Source organism: Diceros bicornis, chromosome 13, assembly GCF_020826845.1.
Source record: "Diceros bicornis minor isolate mBicDic1 chromosome 13, mDicBic1.mat.cur, whole genome shotgun sequence".
Taxonomy (NCBI): Eukaryota; Metazoa; Chordata; class Mammalia; order Perissodactyla; family Rhinocerotidae; genus Diceros; species Diceros bicornis.
In genome coordinates this window covers 3,735,187-3,743,843 of record NC_080752.1, presented here as the reverse complement: position 1 = coordinate 3,743,843, position 8,657 = coordinate 3,735,187, and the positions used below count along the sequence as shown (strand labels likewise).

At 52.1% G+C, this 8,657-nt stretch overlaps 1 protein-coding gene across 1 annotated transcript; it reads left to right on the top strand.

Annotated features, from left to right (window-relative positions):
• Nucleotides 1-5,100: 5,100 nt before the first annotated feature.
• LOC131412496 (ral-GDS-related protein-like) lies at nucleotides 5,101-6,298 on the top strand. Its single transcript, XM_058552078.1, has 2 exons — nucleotides 5,101-5,184; nucleotides 5,954-6,298. The coding sequence occupies exons 1-2, from the start codon at nucleotides 5,134-5,136 to the stop codon at nucleotides 6,203-6,205; spliced, it is 303 nt and encodes a 100-aa protein (XP_058408061.1). The 5' UTR covers nucleotides 5,101-5,133; the 3' UTR covers nucleotides 6,206-6,298.
• Nucleotides 6,299-8,657: the final 2,359 nt, after the last annotated feature.

The window sequence follows — 8,657 nt, the reverse complement described above, 5'->3', positions numbered from 1 at the left end:
TGCAGTTTGAGTCTTGCAAGCCGTCTTGTTGTCTCATTGGTTCAAAGTAGTTGAAACTTGCTTAAGGAAGAGAAATGGAGTTTCTGAAAAGCAACTCTCGGCCCAAGATTAAATCCTTAGTAAATATCATATGGGATATGGCTTAAAAAAGTAGTCTCCAGGGTACTGTTGAGAAAAATCTGGCTGGGGCCCCATTTTATTTTGGGCTTGGTTGTGGGCCTTGCTATGGTATCTGTCCAGGGATGTATGGATGAGCAAAATGTGCTATATACATACAATGGTATATTATTCATCCTTGAAAAATGAAGGAAAGTCTAATATACGGCACACCATGGATGAACCTTCAAGATATTACTCTAAATGAAATAAGCTAGTCACAAAAATACAACCTTGTGTGATTTCCCTTCTAGAGCTTCCTGAAATCACCAGATTCAGAGAGACAGAAAGTAGAATGGTGTTTGCCAGTGGGTGGGAGGAGGGGGAATGGGGGATTATTCATGAATGGGTATAGAGTTTCAGTTTTGTAAAATGAGAAGTGTTCTGAAGATGGATCGTGGTGATGATTGCACAGCAATATTAATGTCTTCAATACACTTCAATACACATTAAAACATACTTAATGTATCTATGGGGCCTGATGACTTGTCCTGGCCGAGCACATGCTTGTGCTGTTGCACATCTTACCCCTCACTGTGCAGTTGGGAAACTGGCCTAGAAAGAGGCAGGTACTGTCCCAGACCACAGGAGGTCGTCAGAGTCCTGAAGACTAGAGAGAGCTCCAGCTTACTTGGCCAAGGCTCCACCTCTTCCCTCAGGTTTCCTTTGGCAATGAGTGGCTTTAAGATCCTAGAGGATTGCTGCGCACCCTTTTCCATATGGGGTCATTTTCCTCTCCTCATCATCACACCTGCACAGGCACACTCCGTCACACTTGACTTCTCATATGGAGAACACTGAGGTGCAGTCAAGAAAGAGCTGACACCGGGGATGTGACAAGAGGCAGGAGGGAGAGAGGTTGGAGGCAGCTCTCCCACGGGGCAGTAGCATCCGTTCTCCTAGATTCGTGCACAGGGGCCCAGAGATGGGAAGAGGAATCCCTAAGGTTCCTAGGTGTCTACCTGTTCCAGATCCATCCCTGGCCCAGCCTGGGGATCACAGGACTGGGGTCCTGCAGTCCACCTCTGTGGGCACTCAGAACTGTCATGAGCCCATCCTCCCCTTGTGTAGGCATTGGGAACAGGAGAGAATACTTCAGTGAGGGTCCTCCTGTATAAAGTGGAGTGCATCCAGCGAGTGACTCCAAGTGTTCCATGCACTCACTACATGTCTGTTGGACTAGGTTCTCTGTTGATGACCTACTGTGCTCTGAAACCCTGAGAAAATGATTTCCAGCCCCTGGAGATCCTTTAGAACTGACGAGGCTAGGGGGCTTGGGTGGATGAGAACTGAGGATAAGGAAGAAGATGCCAGAGCACTGGACACCAAGTCCAGAGTCCAGGGAGAAGACTAATCCTTGGACCCTTGCGGTCCTCATCTGGAAGTAGGGGAAATCATTGTCATGGCTGCAGTTAGGATGCCTTAGGAGTGAAGAGGACACCTGGTGGGGAAAAGCAAGAGAGGTGCACGGTAGGCTCCCGAGATTCCTCCCACTCCCTCGAAGCTGACAGGTCCTGCTGCTTTACCCCTGGGACCCTGGAGAGCATCTGCCTTGAGGACACCTGAAGAAAGATTCCTTTCTGTTTGGAGTTCCGGCCTGGGCAGCAGTGCTAGTTCTGGCCACGAGGGGGCGGGCAGCCTCTTGTGTCAGTGGTGGCCAGTGAGTTTTTGCTTTTATTTTTTTTCAGTTGTATTGAGGTATACTTGATATACAGCACTAAGTTAACATTGCTGTGTGGTATATTTGAAACTTGCTAAGAGAGTAGATCCTAAAAAGTCTCATCATCAGGAAACAATCTTTTTTTCTGTTTGGTGATTGATGTTAACTAAACTTATTTTGGTAACCATTACATAATATATATATATATCAAGTCATTCTGCTGTAATCCTGGAATTTACTTGGTGTCCACTGAACTATTCTTGAGCTCCTGGAGCAGCGAAGAGTCAACCAGAGGTCTTTCTGGCTGTCCCCCTGCCTCAGAAACAACTTGTACCTCCTATTACTAGTGTTCATCTCCACAATGAAAGTTGGTCAAAAGCAGGGGGCGGGGTGCAAGATCTACCCATATACTCATTCAGCAGCTGTGTCCTGAGCACTCACCCTGTGCCAGGTGCCCTGGTGGGCTGAAGTGCAGGATGAAAATGACCAAGTGGTCCCTGCCTGCCGGGAGCTCACAGTCTAGAGGGGAAATGGACAAAAGCAAAGACATGAGAAAGAAAAGAGCAAGTGCTGTAGAGAAACACATCAGGGGGCTGTGAGGGAGGGCTGGGCGTCACTGGGTAGGAGGGTCTGAAAGACCTCTCTAGGGTGACATTTTCTGGGACCGGAATGACAAGAGGGAGTCAGCCTTGCACAAGTCTGGGAGCAGTGTGTCAGGGAGATGGCACCACTGGTCCTGAGTCTCACAGGCAGAAGTGAGTTTGGCCAGAGGAGGTTAGAAAGGTGGCCAATGCAACTGGAGGGAGGCTGGGAGAAGAGAACAGGAGCTAGGGTGGAAGGTAGGGCCAGGGCCTGGTAGGCTGTGTTCGTTACCTTTCCCTCTCTGACTTCATTGCCCCTAACCTTGCATTTCAAAACAACAAATGTTGACAATCTCACAATTTGTGTGGATCAGCAATCAGGCATGTTTTAGCTGGGTGCCTCTGTCTCAGTGAGTTTAACAGATTGGGGCTGTGGCCTCAACTGAGGCTCGACTAGGGGAGGACTGGCCCACAAGTTCACTCTCAGCCTTCAGAATTCATTTTGTATTGAGAGCCTGAGTTCCTTTCTGTCTGTTGGCCCAGGCACTCCCTTGCTTCTCTCTTCAATGTGCCTCCACATTGGGCAGCCCCAATACACCGGTATTTGATTCCTCACTTCCAGGGATTTGACAGAGTGAGAGAGAGAGAGATGGCACATGAGAGAGGGAGTAAGAGGAAGTGAGAGACATTTTTAGTTAAAATTTAGACAAGACATCCCATCACTTTGGCTCTTATTATGTTCAGAAGCCAGTTACTAACCTCTTTGTGGTTCCACGGGGAAGTGTATAACATGGGTGGGGCTTACTGGGTACCACTGTGGAGGCTGCCCACCTCATAGGCCAAGATGAGGCACTTCGGTCTCATTCTCCATAAAACAGGAAACAATTGAATGGTTTTATGCCACAGATGGCAATATCTGAATTTCCATTAGTTGCAACCCCCTCATGGTGTTGACCTGAAAATGAGGCCAAGTTGGAAGTGACTGTCCCAATATCACATTCTTGGAGCCCAGGCCTGTTTTGAGTGGTGTTCTGTACTACATCCCACCCCTCCTTGTTATTCTTCCATCTCTAAGTTTGTGCCTTAGGTACATGTGACACCAGCCCACAGGGGTAATAGATATTATCTCATATACACCGGGTGATGTCCCTAGGAAGTAGATTCTAGCTTGATTCCCATGGTGCAGGTTTAGAGTCTGGGGAGGACCTGAGAGGCACAGGGACTATCCCAGGATGAAGAAATAGTAAGGAAAAGGAGGTCTGCATTCATCTCTGTCTCCTCAAAACTAGGTCCCTAGTTAGGTTTCCAGGGACCTGTGGGTAGGGCTATGTGGTCTCATTGTGTACAGTTCAAGAGATGACGTGGGGTCATAGACCTCAACAGATCTTAGAACTCTGGTAACCAGGCACCCACATTGCCCCATCCACCTCACTTGATTGGAGACAGTCAACAGGCAAAGATGTTTTGTTGTTGTTTCCCAACTTTTGGAGGATCTGGGCTCAAAAAATCCCAGAAAGAGAATCTTTTTGGTAGTTGGCGATGTTGGCTCAGCCTTAATTCTTGACGCCTCTGGGCATCTGGCAGGAGGCTGTGAAAGGTAACACGGGGCAGCCCAGGGGAGGCTAGTGCAGGCCAGGGCACAGCTGTGATCCCACCTGATCAGCCCCACACCCCTTGCCCCTCTTTGTGTGTGTGTGTGTGTGTGTGCATGTGTCTGTGAGGAGGAGAGAAGGCAGGACATAAGGGGCGGGTCATTCCTGAGCAGGTGCTGGTTGTTAGGTGTCGGAAACCTAACAGCTAGGTCATGTTCATACTTCAGGCCATGCCTGGCAGCATGAGAAGGTGAGCACCTCTACTCATATTGTTACCGAGCACTAGAGGATTCATCTCCTTCCCTCCCTGACCAGAGTTCTTTGCAGAGATGCCCCTCTGTGCCTGAACTGAGGAACAGATATTCTCTTGGTGGTTGGCCCCAGTGGCAGTGTGCAGGCAGCCCCTGATTTCTTCTGGCCCAGTTCCCAGGCAGTCTTTGCAGAACTCCACTCATTAGGTTGTCGAGTAACTGCCCAATGGTTTCAACTCCACAAACTCACTAGACAAGGGGCAGGTACATGAGGCCACCCACACTTTCCAGTGCTGCTCTGAGATGAGAGCAGGAGCAGAGGGTCTCCACACTCAGGAGCTTGAGATGATGAGGTTGGACTAGAACTAGGGAGGGACCAGACTCAGGCTGTCCCTTTTTGAAGCTAAAGGGGATGTACATGAATGTCACCTTGCCTGGCTAGGAGATGAGCTGCCGTGACCCTCTTACCCTTGTCCGGTGTGAGCTTCTGGAGGCCACTGAGGCAGAGCCAGATGGTAAGGGGGACTGCAGGCTGGGTATTCCTGGAAGGGAGTGGGATCTTTCTTGTGTTTAGAAGGTCACATGGAAAGTCAGCTATGTGGGTGAATCTTTGTTTTTATCCCACTCCAGCGTCAGCTGCTGAGCTCCAGCCAGCGGCAGAAGAAGAGCAGTGGGCAGTGGTGGAGGTAGAGCTGGCTCCAGCTCCGTTGACACCACCCCCTCTAGCACTGGAGCCAGTGTCCCCTCCACCAGCAGTGTTGGAGGTGGAGCAAGGGCCAACATGGGCTCCAGCAGGAGTAGGAGCTGCTTAGCTAGAGTCACCTGGACCATCATTTCTAGTGAGAAGTCCATCTCCACCTGTGGCTCTTAAGGAGCGTGAGAAGCTTAATCTCATGGCCTTCCCTCCTAAGCTGGTGGTGGAGCAGTTTACCATGATGGATGCGGTGAGCAGCTGGGCTTTCAGGGTGGTGTGGGGCAGGCCTTCCCTCTGCTATCGTTGCCCCAGACCTGATCCAGACTCCTATGATCTGGGCCCAAATCCAGGCTCCACCCTTTACCAATCATAAGACCTGGGCAACTTTCTGAACACCCAAGCCTTTGCTGTCCACCTGCAGACCGTGGAGGTGGACATTAAGAGGACCTGTTGCACAGAGTGACTGTGCCAACTCCATGAGGTAGAAGAGATGGAAAGCTGGGTGGGCCCTGGCCCATCTGTGCAGGGAAGGGCTCACTGTGTACAGCCTGGACCCTGGTGGCCCAACCGTCTGCTCAGGAGTCTCAACAACCTCAGGACTTATTAGACGCCTGATGTGTACTCCACTACAAGGGAGACAGACAAGGCCTGTGGGTGTAGCTGCCACGCGGGGATGTGCATCAGAATGTGGAGTGGGACCAGAGGGGGGATCAGGGTATTGGAAGATGCCCCCTTGGGATGAGCCTAGTTGAGCCACCATCTGGAGCTTGGAGTTAGCCAGCACGGGCTGGGTTCAAATGCCCCTCTCCCTTCCCTGCCAGTATTGGGTCCTGGGTCATCCTGTGCTGGGTGTCCTCAGTGGACAGAGAAGAAAAGCCAGGGACTGTCACAAGGCTCAGGCCACATCCTGAGCTTTCTGAGCTCCAGCTCTAAACTGTGACTCCTGTGTGGGACTTTGGGGGCTGTAGGCACAGACCTGGGGTGTGGCAGGGCTCGGTGACACTCCCCCTGTTCTCCAGGAGCTCTTCCAGAAGGTGGTGTCCTCTCCGTGTCTGGGCTCCACCTGGGGCAAGAGGAACAAGCCCGGCAATGAGCACCAGACACCCAACGTCCAGGCCACCGTCGACCACGTCAGAAGGGTGGCCAGCTTCGTCATCATCCCCTGCCTCGGGGACCCGAGCAAGACAGCCCAGGACAGGGTGAGGATGGTGGAGCGCTGGATCCAGGTGGCCCAGGTGTGCTGTGGGAGGCCCAGTGGAGCCCCTCTCTGAAGCCTTGGGAACTGCCTCTCCACATTTATCAGCTCCCAGGATTGCAGTGTGTGGTCTAAGCCCCTGCACAGTCCCTAGGACCTTCCTGCCAGGGGCCCGCTGACTTTAACTCCAGGTCCCAGTGAGAGGATGCTCACTTCCTACCTGGCTCCTTCCCTGGGTTGAGCTAAAATCCTGCTCCCTGTGAGTGTTACTCTTTGGGTCCTAAATGTGCCCTTCTGGGACTCCCTGAGCATCTGTCTCATCCAGGAGGGGAGATTTAAATAGAAGGGTACTGAAGCTAGAGCAAGCTGGGCTACAGTGCCCCACCTCACAGCTCATTCTCTTCCCTTCCCCAGGAGTTCGAGATCCTGAAGAACTTCTTCTCGTCCTGCACTGTCAACTCTGCTCTGCAGAAAACCTTCACAAGCCACCTGAAGAACACACGGGGGAAGTTTCCCGGTGGGTAGGCCTCTCTCCATAGGAGGACCAGGGTGGATGGGGGATCTCTTGTATGTCTGCCATTGGCCCCTCAGTCAGCTGGGAACTCCTGGGAGGCAGCAAATGCTGGGGACAGGGCCTGGGCCTCGGCAGGGGGTCTCTAAACCTTCCGGGGTCCTTAATGCACCAGTTCTGCTTTAGGACTCGGCTTCCCTAAGTGTCAGGTACTAAGTTGAGCCAAATTGGAGATTTTCAAGTGTTTATAGCAACAGAACCCCATGCCCAGTTGAAACTCAAAGCAGTCAAAACAGAGCTGTTCTGTAGAACTGGGGAGTGGAGACCCCAGTGACCAACAGGAGAGCCCCCTCCCAGTACCATGAGACCTTAGCGCTCAGAGGAGCCCAGTGAGAACACTCCTTCAGGCAGTTTGAATCTCTTGGGTTTGCAAAGAAAAGGGATTTGCATTCAGACCCCTCACATTATTCCTAAATTTATCCCTCGTTCTTTCCCCTCCCCTGAGAGAGAGCTCTGAAAATCTTAAGGAACTCAATAGTCAAGACAAGTCCTTGAGCAGAGAACTGATGATCAAGGTAGAGTGGAGGCTGGGGGTCTGGAAAGAGAGGAAGGGTGCGGAGGAGGGGCAATAGGCAGGCTGTGGTTTTGATAGTTTCTCCCTTGAACTTTCTCTGAAACATTCCCGTCTATCTCATCCAGATTAACAAGCAGAGGGATCTGTTCTGCCCATGGGCAGGTGGGGTGCCATTTGTGGGCGGGAGGCCCTGGTCATGAGACACAATGGTGTTGGCTGGGCTGTTCCAGGAGGAGTTGCCGAGCTGGCGCCATCAACAGGTCTCTGGCTTCCATGTATGTCCATCCTGCTGGATGTAGCTTCTTCCAGGCTGTTGGGTGGTTGGGGTGGGTTTAGCCCTCAGCCTAAACCTATCCTCAGGAAGCCAGGACCCTGCTGCTCCTTCTATCTTCACCACATCTCCAAGGGGCTGCATCCTGCCTGCCCCAGGGATGTGCGTGGCAGAGGATTCCCATGGCCCAGGTGGAAAAACAGGCTGCTCATCCTCAGGTGAGAGATGTGTGTGCATTCTGGGACTCCCCACTGGACCCCTAGAGCAGTCACTTCACTTGAATCAACCACAGGAGTCTAACCTGAGTGCCTGGTTGGCAATGACATATGCCCCCAGTGGCTTATGAGAAGCGTCTAGGCAACTGATGGATTCTTAGTGGATCCTGCTGAAAGGACCTTAGGAGCTTCATGTAAACGGGGAATCAAAATGTCCTGTCATCCCCTTCTCTGTTGATCAGAGGTGGCACCTTGGAGGTCCAGTTCTTGAGTGGATAAAGAAAGAGTTCAGGGGCCGTCCCTGTGGCGCAAGCGGTTAAGTGCGCGCACTCCGCTGCGGCGGCTCAGGGTTCGCCGGTTCGGATCCCGGGTGCGCACCGACGCACCGCTTGTCGACCTATGATGTGGCAACGTCCCATATAAAGTGGAGGAAGATGGGCATGGATGTTAGCCCAGGGCCAGTCTTCCTCAGCAAAAAAAGAGGAGGATTGGCAGATGTTAGCACAAGGCTGATCTCCTCACAAAAAAAAAAAAAAGGATTCAGTGCAGGGGAATGTCCTGAGGCGTTCCTTGGGGAGGAGAAGGCTTTGGCTTGGCCTCTGGCCCAGCCTGGGGCCCAGACACTCCACGGGACTGGGGCAGGCAGGAGCCACTCAACCCGACTCCCAAGACACCCCGTCCTCTCCATCCATGACTCAGCCCAGGACCAAGCTTTGAGAGCTCAAGGGACAGGACTCTTGTCAGTGGTGGGGCTGGGGGTTAGGCAAGGATGTTGGAACAGGGCCTCTGACTGAGAGGGGCAAGCGGCCTCTCTTCTGTGGGCCCCTGAGCAACACACTGCCTATGTTTGGGTCTCTGTCTCCTCATCAGGGAAATGGAGGGATGGTGATTGTGTGGTGCAGGCCTCACAGGGTGGTGTTGAGGTAAGAGGGAGGAAAGGAATGTGGGAGCTTTCTG

Bases quoted from the DNA above. Each gene is read 5' to 3' on its own strand.
- LOC131412496 (XM_058552078.1), top strand. From the start codon at position 5,134: ATGGCCTTCCCTCCTAAGCTGGTGGTGGAGCAGTTTACCATGATGGAT. The intron at 5,185-5,953 runs GTGAGCAGCTGG...CCTGTTCTCCAG, and splicing joins AGTTTACCATGATGGATGCG to GAGCTCTTCCAGAAGGTGGT.